Here is a 13,046-nt window from a genome sequence, read left to right on the forward strand (position 1 = left end):
ATTTCTTCGGTAAAATCTAAATGATATTTTATAGTAGAGTAGTGCCATGAATGCAACATATGAAATGTGTCCATTCACCCTCCAAGTTCTTACAGTATACAACCGTAAAGAAAACAGTAATTTGTGATGTATTATCCCATTTCAGATTTAATTCGTTTCCTTATTTACTGAATTATCTTCAACTGAACTCTAGTGCTAAGAGTAAATTGGTCAGATTCTACTGTACCTTATGTGAAAGGTAATATTAAAAAAAATCTCTTGCAAAAAATAAACTTATGCTAGCAGTAAAAGATCAAAAGCATCTATGTAATTAAAAATTATTAAATTGAGAGTACATATGAAACAAACTCTGCATTGTTCTTTTAATTAAAAATATTACCCTGTAAATTAAAACTGAAGCCTTAAAAAATAGTAATCAAGGTCAAAAGAATTATTGGACAAAAGTATCTTTGTATAACTTTGAAATTTCTGAGTAAATTTATGATTAAACACAGGAAATTCTACTGGAAAGAAATGAAAAAGGGCAAAGGGGATCTAGACCAAAAAAGTTGCTAAGTAGACGCATTATTTTTGTAAGAGAATAAAAAGGCTCCATTTCAAATTAAGAGATCTCACCAGCATACTGCTGCAGAGCAGGCTAACAGCTGTCCATAAGAAATTACTCTCAGTGTGGGGAAAGGTAGGGAATACCTTAGCAACAACTTCGACAATTTGATTTGTGACTCCGTCCCCCTGCAGAAAGCTGCTTCCTCACAACAGCAGAAGACAAAGAAGGAAAACAAACAAACAAACAAACAAACAAATGTTCTCATTGCCGTAAGTTTTCCTTTATTTAAAGTCAACAGCAAATTCTTTTTGTCTGCTAAATCCAGTGTTGGAGCTCAGTACAACGGTTGTTTAGGGGGGTTTAGAAGCAAGGTATGTGACGTTGTCACTGTAAGAACAGTTTCAGCTAGCTTTAGACTCTAGGAAATCAGAGGACTTATTTCCTGCGGACACCCCAGAAAGGTGGAACTTGTGAAGTTTCAGCTATTTGAGTATCAAAACTAAAATTAGGAAGCTTTGCCTAGCTGAGGAGATGGCTGCCTGGGGGACAGCTCTGAAAGCCACTTGTACAGAGGTAACTAAAAAAACCACATGCATTGCTAACACGGCACAGCTCTAAGGCAAGTTGTCTCCAAATACTTGATACGGCTTTTGGAGTGGGGAGGAGAAGGAGCGAGTTCTCGGTGGATGGCTTTCCTATTGCAGCTGTGAACTTCTGAACATTATGCCCTGCTACCGAGATCAGCTTGTCCAGCAAAAACACGACAAAGGAGGCATTAAGTACCTGGTGGCTGGATTTCTCCGGGTTCTCCTTCTGTGATCGTCCATAGGTGGGCACGCAGTGATTTTGAGACAAGCAAGTTTTGCAGCACTGCTTCTTGACGGGTTGATTTTAGTAGCCAGTGCCTGTATTCTTTCACCTCTACCAGCAGATAAAACCTGCATGTGTTGGAAGACACTGGGCTGACTGCATTAAAAATTAACCATTAGCGTAACTTCAAAAACATAGTGATGTATAAATTAAATACTATAACTCCAAATGGATGGCATCTGACCATTCTAATAGCATTTCAGTGAAGACATTTGTAAAACAGAAGAATAAATCCGTATTTCAAGAACATTGTTTGAAATTGATAGTTGGATTTCCTTTGCTACCGATACGAAATGGCACCTGACATTTATTGTCCTTTTTGAAAAGTATTCTTGTTAGAAGTATTCTCGTTACCTGTGACTGGCTGGCCAACAGAGGGAGTGTGGAAGACTGACTCTGACAAAACTACAGCTAAAAAAAAATCCACAGCTCTCAGCATAGAAATAGTATCAAAACCGAAATCATTTGTATGATTTTCCAAGCCATACTAAAAACATTTCAACTCAAATACAATATGTAATAACGTCTTTAATAAAAGAGACTTCTCTGAAGGTTTTAACCTTTTGCATGCCAAGAGTCAGCATTAGTCCGAGATCATAAATCCACTTGTAAATTGGCAACTTCCTTACTTCGCTGGCAATTCTTTCCCGAAACTCTCACCACATGTAATGGAGAGCAGATGACACGTTATTTATGCTCAATAATTTCACATGTGCACCATTTTCAGCCTTAACTTTTGAAAAACAGAGATAAATAACAATCAATATTCATGTACCCTTTATTTGCTTTCAGTGTAACATTCCATGCTAATTGCAGATGTAATATTCATGAGTGTAAATATAAGAATTAACAACTCTGGGTTGGTTTTCTTCTCTCTTGTTTTTACATGTGAATATTTTGGCTTACAAAATTAACAGCATACAGTAAATAATCCTCCCATACTTTGTACAAACTACATGATTTTGATATACAAGGATTCTGTTTTTATTACAGTGACAATATACAACCATGTCTATTTACAATGCAAAAAGTATATAAACCACATTTTAAACATTCTGCTACTGGCAGCCACTATTGTTTAGGAGGTAGCTTTAATTAACAAAATGAACTGAAGCCACATTTCCCATCATGTGTTCTATCAAATAATTTACAATACAAAGATAAAAATTCATTGTATGAACAGTATATACAGTTTAATTCTCAAAACAGCAATCTAGCTTTAAATCTTAATGAGAATGTCTCCAGAGTAACTGGGATGGCAGTGGATTTGCTCTCGATTTAGCATATTGTTCAACAAATATACATAATTACTTAATCATGCATTCATAACTTTATATCGATCGGATTTCAAACTAAATATAGATAAATGGATCGCTGATTGTACTTAAATCATTTGGGTCTCAGGACTTGAATGGTTTAAAAATAATGCACTGATTTACATGAAAATCAGTGACTTTGCACAGTGTACTTCACTCTCAGTAAAATAATTGGCAAAAATGCTTTTCTTTTATTGCAAAATTGCTTTGTTTTCCCTCCATTTGCTAAAATCTCAGTCTATTCGTAGAGATTATTGGGGTGCTGTAACATTCAACAGGCTGCAGAGTATTAGCCAGTCTTTCTGCAAAGACATGAGCTGTATACATCGACAGCACTGCTAACACCCCCCGATGCATCGATATTCCTTCCAACAGTGTGACCCGACTGCTTAATACTGAAGAAAGTTGCTGTGGTTCACCTGAAGTAATGCATCATCACTGGAAAAATGCGTTCAACCCTCTTATTCCTGACAGCTGTTAATATGCTTCTTTCATAGTCTACAGATATTGTGGATTACAAGTGCTTTATTGTAACAAAACCTGTTTTTAAAATTGAATGTTGGCTTGAAATACAAAACAAACATGGTATTCCTATATTGCTGTCACAGTTATGTATGGGAGAATTAATCCCTTTTTTGGCCCTGCAGTAAAATTCATCCTGAGATTCAATGCTGAATACACTACACAAAGCTAGCAAGAGAGTTTTTTGCTTAATTATAGAAAAGTCACATTTAAAAATAATTTCTTTAATACTAAACAGCTGTCCTTTATATTGTGCTTTGGCAGAAAAAAAAAAAAGAAAAAAATCAACAGAACTTACCTTGCCAACAGCAGAAGCAAAGTACAACTGGAGTACAATGTGGAAACACACCGTTAGCATGTAAAAAACTGTATAAAAGACACCACTGTTGGGTGGAAAGAGTAAAAATATTGGGTAACAAATTTGGTTTACCAATTATTTACAGTCAGGGCAATTGATTTATTTGTTTAATTATTTTTAAATGTATGGCTCAAGACGTTACTGCCCGCTTCCCTTCTTTACAAATGACACTAAACGATGATTACAAAAGTGCTTCCTGCTCGAAAGGTCAAAACAGGCAACAGTCTACGAAGCATTATACCTCTTTATTAGAACAGCTGATGGCAAAAAGCCTTCTCAGTCTTTAATTCTGGGTATGTTGTAGGCATAACGAACCAAAGGGAATCCTCGGCTTTGGTAGAAACATGCACGGCCGCAGGCCTGCACTTGGTCCGAGCTGTCCGACACGAAGGAGTCGTCCTCGTCCGCGTAGTCAGAGTGGGCTGACTGGGTGCCGCAGTCCGACCAGTAGCCATCCGGCCTTTGGCAAGGCACCACTGCCAGCGTGGGGCAGCTGTGTGATTTTATTAAATGTTTACAGGGCACGGGCTTGGATAAAAGGAGCGATTCGCAACATTCACACACGGCGATGTTACCCTGCAAATGGGTGTACACGCCACAGTCGTAGTAAAAATCCTGCGTCACGCAGCCCCCTTGAGCGTTGACGGCAATTGCTACCGCTCCGTTCTTCCTGGTCATATGGCGCCTGAGCAACTTCCAGTCTTCCTTGAACTTTGGGTTGAAGAATACGTACAGAACTGGATTCAGGCAGGCAGGTAATGGGAAAAATATCAAAGTAACAGACTTCATGATTTCAGGGCTGATAGAAATCGCAGTGATCAACGGTGCAAATGAGAAAAACGCAACAGGGCAGAAAAAGATGCAGTTCGTGAAGATTAGCCAAGCGACATGCTTAATCATGCTGGACTGCGAGTTTTCGGAGAGGTCCTCTTTTTCCAAGTTGCAATACAGTTTAGTGTAGATAATAGCCATTAGCAAAAATGCTAACGAATTGAGGAGCACTAAAGTTACTGTGAAGCCTAAGGAAGGTGTTTCTCCAGTGGGGAAGGGCAAGCAAAGGGGTGATGCCGAGTACTCCGCTTTATAAAAAAGTGGTAAGCATCCCGCTACCACAGCACACAGGAAAGCAAAAACTGCCGCAATTTGAAACTGTTTTTGGCGATTGCTTTTCCCCTTTTTAATGATCTCCTTCGCAGAGAAGCTCCGTTCAACAGCTGCCAACGTCAGGAAAAAGATGGCACTTTCTGACGAAAAGACTGCAAGAAACCCAGCAACTCTGCAACCACTGCCAGTCTCCCACCATATGCCAAATTCAGCAAATCTTCCCCAAGAGACAGCATCCAAGAAAGTTAACACACCAGTATAGACTCCCATAAATAAGTTAGAGACAGAAATCAGGCCTATAAACAGTTTGGAAGATGGCAATGGAGTACAGGATGCAAATATTGTTAACATGACAAGCAGGTTGAAGAACAAAGCAACCAAAAAAATAAACCAGACAGTAAGTCGGATCATCCAGCTGCCCAATAAATATTCACAAGGCTTAAAAGCACCTAGAAGAAAAAAAAAAAGACAGAAGGACAACCAATTTAGGAAAAAAATTTGGCCTTAATAAGCAAGATTTTCAAAAGGTATTACAAGAGCACTCCTCATTAATTCATGAATAGAGTACACAGCTGAACTGCTAAATAGGTCAGCTGAAAGTAAACTATTCTGCTGAAGCTATTTACTAATTAATTATGCCTGAAATAATAATTACTGCAATGAATGGTCACTTGAGAATACTTTGTATAAACAAGCTAGCTAAACAAACTTAATTACCCTTTGGCTACTCAAAACAGCTTTTATTACTGCCACCTAAATACTTTTTATTTTCTTTAGATTTCATACTTCATAAAAAAGTTGGTAACAAAATAAAAGCAAATGTCCACAACCAACTTATAAGGGGAAAGGATTTTTTAGAAGTAGCATGTTCTCTCAAAAAATGATTCACAAACATGCCTTCCGGAGTAACTTTTGGTCACAAGGAAACATCTGTAAAACAGCAGACAAATTCAATTTATCAGCTTTAATAGGGACAGGAATTCATCACAAGCCCTCTCCCCCACCCTCGTCACTGAAAGGCACTGTGAGCTTAGAAAGTCACATAGGGAAAATGATTTTTTTTCTTCTTCTTTTGCCACTTAAAAAGGCTTAAATAATAAAAAACGTCCAACAGGCAAAATAATATGAGGCGAGACAAGGAAAAAAGGTCACTACCACTGCTTACCCTTCTAATCCTTCTAATTGCTATTTATTCCATAGGGAAATCCTACTGATTTTAAGTAACAATTAGAAGAGTTTAACCTCTCCTACATCCCCATTAGGCGCTGCTAATTGTCTGAAACACAATAGCTGGGGATCTCTCCCTGCAGTCGGGCACTCTAGGAGCTGAAGGCAGAGCAGAAAAATGCCAAACTGTCCTGCCACCTCGGGCTGGAGCTTCTGAGCCGGATTCACGCCGTGACTCCCAGCTCTGCGCAGCGCAACTAAATGTCAGTGCAAAAATCTCCCAAGGCCTAAAGCAACTTCCAGAAATTACCAAATTGACAAGTCAAATAAAGAATCTTTTTGTTTAAAACAAGCAAGCTTCATTTCTGGGCAAGAAATAATGATGCTAACTGGATTATCAGACCAGTAAAATCAGCAGTAAAATCCCTTTTTTTACTTACTTACTCAGGAATACGCAGGTATTCCGAGTAAGACATCCTTACCAGAATAATTAAAACCTTACCAGTATTCCTGAGTAAGGCATCCTTTCCAGAATAATTATTTTTATGGTACATTCACATGATGCAGCAATACCTGCTAAGCTGAATCTACTTAAAAATAAAACCAACCTCCTACTTCGGAAATTTTAAAATGTCAATGCTGTGCTTCCAAAATAAATATGAAGTCTGTTTTCTAGTAGCTTTACAGTGAGGTATCTTTAGACAAACAACAAAACCCATCACACTTTCCTGTCTTTCTCCCAAAGTCCAACTCTCCTTAGAGTTAAAAGTTACCCTCCTCTCTCACTACTATTCCCAGCCCACTGGGAGAAATTCATGCTCGGAAGGATGAGTTTCGTAGCTTTCAGAGCTATGCTACTTGAGGGCCACTGTTCAGCAATCCATTCCTGCCATTAGGCAAAGTGGAAAGTGGATCTACGAGACGAGCAATGATTCAGAACTTACATGGTGGGTGGAGTGTCCTACTTATGACCAGACGACAGCATGGCATAGAAAACAAGTTGTTAGTATGGGAGGGACTGGTGAAAAACAAGGCAAATTGTGAACTTGTAAAACAAGCTCTTCATTCCTTTTAGAGCTACAGCATCTCTGGCGTGGGCAAAAAGACAGCGCTAAAGGCTTTAAAGATTTAACCCATGTAACACACCATCTGAATTCTCATTCTGTGAATAGGAGATCAAAAGCAAATAAGCAGCATTGGTCAAATTAATTCTCAGATCACGTACAGTTACATTAATAATATATTTGACTTTCTGACCACAATTTTTTTTGGCTGTGATCAAGAAATCCTTGTGATATTCTATATACTAAAGCTGAAGCTAGCCCAAAAGATGAAGAGCAAACAGATTTTCATAATGGATGTAAAATACCAGTTTAGGAGACAAGAATGAAAGAAGACTTGGAAAACCCCTGTTCATCCAGAAGTAACTTCACTGGAAGCATTCTGTTCCCCCCATTTATGTGTTCCTGTTTATGCAAACAGGAGGGTACAAGATGTATAGAACGAATCCGCTGGAGAGCCCGTGGCAAAGGCAAGGAAGTAGAAGGCACCACCACAGCAAGCGCTTTCGGAGCTGAGTGGAACCGGGTGGGGAAATTCGCAGTACAAGGAAGATAAGCAGAAGGGCAGCAATGAAGCTGCCTAGAATGAAAATACTTGTTTGCAAGATCAAAGACTTTCAACGCTCCTGGACTGTTCAAGCCTGAATTGGAGTAGTTCTGGTATGCCAATAAGACTACTCATTGCACAAATATCTGTAGCAGTTTAAGATGCTACTGCCTGCTGCAGCTACTTGTAACAGCACTCTGCTGTCAGTTAATGTGGCTATAGCAGGGCTGGGGAACAGATCACGTGAGCGTTCCTCATCCTCTCTCATGCAAAGACATCAGGGTTAGTTAAAACCGCCAATGACAGCAGTTGGAGTTAAGCTTTTAAAGCACAGGTTGACTTCTCACTGAAACAGATGAGCATTCATACAGTCTGCTCCACAGACATCTCTTCGGCAAGAGCAACGCAGAATTAGGGGGCAGTGCATTAAATACAGCAAGCTCCAAATAAAAGTATTACAGTCTTCTATGTTCTTCTTATGCTTACTTCCCAATATGTGGGAAGCGTGTGTCTAAAGCTAAGCCAAATCTTTGTGATTGCTCATCCAGAACAACACTGACATCAAATGAAGTTTCACCCAAACATTGTAGAATTTAATCTTCTGTGTACAGAATGACTATGAGGAATGAAACGTGTAATTCTGCAGACAGATGTTTGCATAACACCATGCCTGAAGTTCACAATGTGGCTAAAGCACATTATAAGATTTACCTGTTGCTGGTGTACAGTGAATAATAGTCTGTCCCAGTTCCTCATTTTCCTCGTTTCTGAGACCATCTGCATCAGCTGTATCCAAGTAAAAATGAAAAACAGGTTAGTTGTAGGAAGAAAAAAAGTGAAATGCAGTGAAGCTGCCTCAGAAGTAGTCCTTCAAAAGATCAAAGGCCTAACACTTCACCAACGTTCAAGCCTTTAACAACTGGAGCTTTCTGGTTTGCCACGTAAAGTCAAACGCTCAATGCAGAAATCGCTGCAGCAGTTTGAGTTACTACTGCCTGTCCCAGCTACTCACAATACTTTATAACAAAGCAGCAACGTCTTCATCACTGGGGAAAGATCTATGGGCCTTGAAGTAGACAGGGGAAGGACAAGCCCTCTCTGAACAGGAAGGTCGAAATACTGAGACTCATAAAACATTTTTGTTCCGGCAGAAAACGACAGAAACAGTACTGGCAGTTTAGAATTTAAAAAAAAAAAAATTTTTTTTTTTTTTAAACAGGCAAATCTTACACTGTCAGATAAATCCATTTCACACATCTAGAAAGAACATGGCACTGCCTCTCTGTAAGCAACTGCTAAGCACTTTCAGAAACAGCTTTTGTATTCCTATAAAGATTTACATTTTCAAAATTTCCTTATTCAAAGACACCACACACTGTTATTCGGTCTAGTCTGGCCCAAAATAATACTGCCGGTTTAGTACAATGAAACACTTACCCTTCTCACGATCCACCAAGGCACCTTGATCTTGGTGACTGGAATCCTCGGCATTCGAGTTTAAATAAGAATCACAACCCCAAAATGCACAGCACTGGTAAGCATATGGTACAGAGAGTGACCTGAAACACAACAGGCAGAACAGAGCGTTACCCATTGTAACTCGAGTTAAGATTACCGTCTACTAAAAATATTTGTGGCACACTTCAGTACTAAAACTAAAGCTTCTTTTTGTCATGGTCGCTAATAAAAAACTATTTCAAATTGGATCAGTTGTAACCATTTCTGATGAACTTCTGCACTGAGATAGAGAACAAGGTAACGCATCCAAGTTTTGTCTGCTGCAAGGAGTACAAAGAATTCTGTGATGTTTAGCTCTCTTTACTGCTCATTCTACTCCGTATACAAAACTAATTCTGATCAGTGTTTGTGGCGTTGCTGTACAACTTAAACTGAAAACTAACGAAGCCAGTTAATAAAAGAGTAATTGTTTTGTAACAAAGTTAATTCCCAGATGACCACAATGTTAAAAACATATCTCTCCTTCTCACTCTTCATTTTGTGGCCCCAAAATAAGTTTGGGTTGGTTTGTTTTTTTTTCCCCTATTGTCTTTTTGTGTGTTTACCAGAAATGGTACATGTTATTAATCCTAATAGAGAAGTACAGCTGCATACAGAGTTTTAAAAAGTCCATGTAAACAATGAGATAATAGCAGACCAGAAGCTAATTTTTCTGATTCAAGGCTACAATATCAACTATTTGCAGTATTGCTCCTGAATGCTGTTCTTGTAAATATTTAGGAGGAACATCAGTCTAAAGGTTGCATTAGTTCTCAAACATAGATCAAAACCAAAAAACCAATCTGCTGAGGCCTGATTCTATAAGTGACATGAATTCATTTGCTGGCCTTAGACAAATTAACAGTATCTTCGTTTCCATTTTTTTCCATCAGACAGTACGGGAAACAATTTCTAACTGCTTCTTGAGGATTGAAATATTAATGTGCAGAAAGATCTTTGAAAACGCAAAGCAGTTAATCAGTCTGATCCACCTCCCACTGAAATCAGGACCAGGTTTCCGTTTGAACGATTACTGTTACTCTTATCATTTGCCTCCAAGAATAAACAGCATATATATGAAGTGTGGTGATTATGGAATCGGACACCTGCACGTCTGTTCCCGTTTTCCACACTCGGAAAGACAGATGTGCTCAGTTCAATAACAAATGGAATCCACCCAAACCACTACTCCACAGTCAGATGGTATCTACCTGAAAAGTGGTAGAGGAAAAATATAAAAGGTTCGAAGAAAATCGTCTGCAAATGGCTTCTATACCAGAATAGTCAGGTGCCCTTTCATATATGCCAGCATTAAGGCACTACAGGACTCAGCAAAGGGCTGGATCACTTGTCATGAGTATTACCTAAACTGACCTAATTTATTGTCACATTGCTTGTTACTTTCAAAGTAAGTGAGGCACTCTGTAATGTTATTTACCAACATACCGGAGCTTTGCAAAATTCTTTGCTGCCAAAGCTTCTTTCAACTCAGAATTGCCTGCAAGTTTAAGCTGGTTCAGTCCACTCAATCCTTCAGTTGGAACTGAAGTAAGTTCATTGAAACTTAGGTCTCTGCAATGTGAATATTAAGACAGTGTTACAACAAAGTAAGTTTGAAGATCCTATAGCATGCATTTCATTGAAGTAGGAAGGCTTTTTAAAGTCTCACACCAAGGCTGTGGTCTGGCAAATGCCTGCCAGTGCAGCAGGCACTTTAAAGCAGGGTGCATTGCATACGAGCAGCTAGTGAGAGGTTTTGTGAACAACAGAGATGAAATACACGATGGGCACATATCAATTTTAAGCTAAAAATATTTACTCTCCCAGCAGTTTAATGATAGAGAGAGGAGGTTGCTGCACCGAATAGCCTACTTACAGGTTAACAATAGCTCCAACAGTGGTGAAAGCGTCCTTGTGGATTTGATGGATCCGATTTCTACTGAGGTCACTGCAATGAAAGTCAAATGAGATTACTTTAGCAGTTTCATCAAAACTTTGTAACAGCCGCTGTACTGAGAAAAAAGCTCAGGTGACAAATACATGATGCCTTTGTCAGAAAAGCCAAACACCACTCCCGTTTCCCCTCTCTCCCCAGTCAGCCAGGTGCAGTAGCCGCCAAAGCCCTGGGTAAGGCAGCGGTATCCTGCTTCACCTCATCCCCAAAGCAGAACCCATTTCCCATTCCTGCCCCCTTCCCTCTCCTTCTGCTAGCAGCTCAGCCTGCACTCCCCAGGCAGAGCCGACTCTGGCACTACCCATTCCCAGGCTGAAGGTGCTAGGACGATCCCTTCGGTGACAACCGCACCTGCAGCAGGGCACATCGGCAGGGGTGGGGGAAGACAACAAAAGAACAAGCAGAAGGGCATCTGCTTTGTTGGATTTCAAAATCCAGATCCAGATCCAGCTCCCGCTGGACCACCATGACTTATACTATGACATTCCTTTTAAAACACCTGTCGATTTGTGGATTTCTTTTTTTTTTTTTTTTAATTTCAATGTTCCTATATAATCTTCGTATAGCTAGACATAAGGGATGGGGATAATTTTGTTTACTGGTCTGCTCCTCCTCAGGAAAACAGATAGGATCTCTCCAATAAATACTATATAATGGAATAATATAGTAATTATGTAATGCAAAATAGTGGACTACCAAAAAAAAAAATCTCCTTTTTTTATCTCCCATATATATATGTGTGTATATATATATAAAAATATCTTTATAGGCTAGAAAAACAAAATGGAGAATAGAAAAAACAGGGCTGAAACTGGCTGCTGCTAGTATCTCTTGTACGTGGTTTGCTTCACCTTAGGATCCAGCATAGCTGGCCTTTTGCCATCAACCAGATTTGTAACACCAAACCCTGACATCAGTTTACGTGGGAATCAAAAACATTATTTTGGTTTACTCAGTATGCACTTACAGGATACGAAGGGAGGACAGTCCTTGAAAGGTATCCTCTGTGATTTCATGGATTTGATTATGCTGTAAGGAACTGCAAAGTAAAGAAGTAGAAACAGAACTTGATTGGCAAACCGGGCTGACTTCAGACACAAGGATAGCTCGATGCCTGCTGATACACAGATTTAGCCTTACCAATGGTAAGATTTTTCTCGTTTCCCCTTGTAGGCAAACTTGTTAAGTATCTGCTCTGCACTTCGCATTAGCCATGTTAATACAACCATGAAGCTCTTTCATGGCGCCTCTGCCCAATCCCAATTCACAACTCATTTAATTTAGAAGAGATTGTTAAGTGTAGACCAAATTATTTCCAAGCTAAAAGTAACACTTTGTGAACTTTGAAGAGTCACACTGAGATTTAAAACAAATCTACTTAATTCTGAAGGAATCTTTAGGCCATATTCTTACCCTGGGTGCACTTTCACTTCTCACAATGTCGATTTATGAAAGGAAAATGTTGAGAAGAGCTAACGGGCAAATGGTACTTCCAGTTCACTAGCCCCTTTACTATGAACCATGTGTGCAATGAGCCCAAAGATGTCAGAAGTGTAACAGCAAAGGCCTATGAGAAGTCTATGAGCCCCACTCTGGTTAAGGGGAAAGAAGCTTGAGAGCAGTAGAGTAGAAGAAGTAGGAACGTATGTAGGCAGAAAAATTGTGTAGGGTCTGGAAATTAAGCTTAAGCTTTAAAGCAATGAAGTAAGGAAAAGCAAAGATGGGTTTTGAATGTGTCTTACAAGGACTAGAGGTAAAAACATTTTACACAAGCATAGGCTCGAGGGTTGGAGGGAACTGAAGAGAGTGGAAGAGATAAGAGGCAGGACGGAAGACACATAAATGCTCATTCCATTTATGTGTACAGCAATACTACTATGAAATGCAGGATTAAGGTGTCCTTCATTCTTTTTTGTGCCACAGGAACAATTAAACCTTAGCTAATTGAGGAAAACACAAGTGGTTGAATTCTCTGTCCAGCACACTCCTCACATGAGATGACCATATCATCTCTCTCTATCCTTAATCTTAGAAACTTATCATCAAACATGAAGCAAAAAAGTTTCTAGAGACTTGGACTCAGCATACTAAGGAGGTAATAAA

General features: G+C 39.3%; 1 protein-coding gene across 1 annotated transcript in view; it reads right to left on the bottom strand.

The window, feature by feature from the left end:
- Positions 1-2,177: 2,177 nt before the first annotated feature.
- Positions 2,178-13,046, bottom strand: part of LGR4 (leucine rich repeat containing G protein-coupled receptor 4) — an 82,968-nt gene continuing 72,099 nt past the window's right edge. Inside the window, exons 13-18 of the mRNA XM_075502032.1 lie at positions 11,911-11,982; positions 10,866-10,937; positions 10,436-10,561; positions 8,930-9,051; positions 8,204-8,278; positions 2,178-5,166 (exon numbers count right to left, since the gene is read on the bottom strand). Of these exons, the coding sequence (XP_075358147.1) occupies positions 3,890-5,166; positions 8,204-8,278; positions 8,930-9,051; positions 10,436-10,561; positions 10,866-10,937; positions 11,911-11,982 (1,744 nt within the window). The 3' untranslated portion in view covers positions 2,178-3,889. The remainder of the gene's footprint in view (positions 5,167-8,203; positions 8,279-8,929; positions 9,052-10,435; positions 10,562-10,865; positions 10,938-11,910; positions 11,983-13,046) is intronic.

Source organism: Mycteria americana, chromosome 5 (genome assembly GCF_035582795.1).
Source record: "Mycteria americana isolate JAX WOST 10 ecotype Jacksonville Zoo and Gardens chromosome 5, USCA_MyAme_1.0, whole genome shotgun sequence".
Taxonomy (NCBI): domain Eukaryota; kingdom Metazoa; phylum Chordata; class Aves; order Ciconiiformes; family Ciconiidae; genus Mycteria; species Mycteria americana.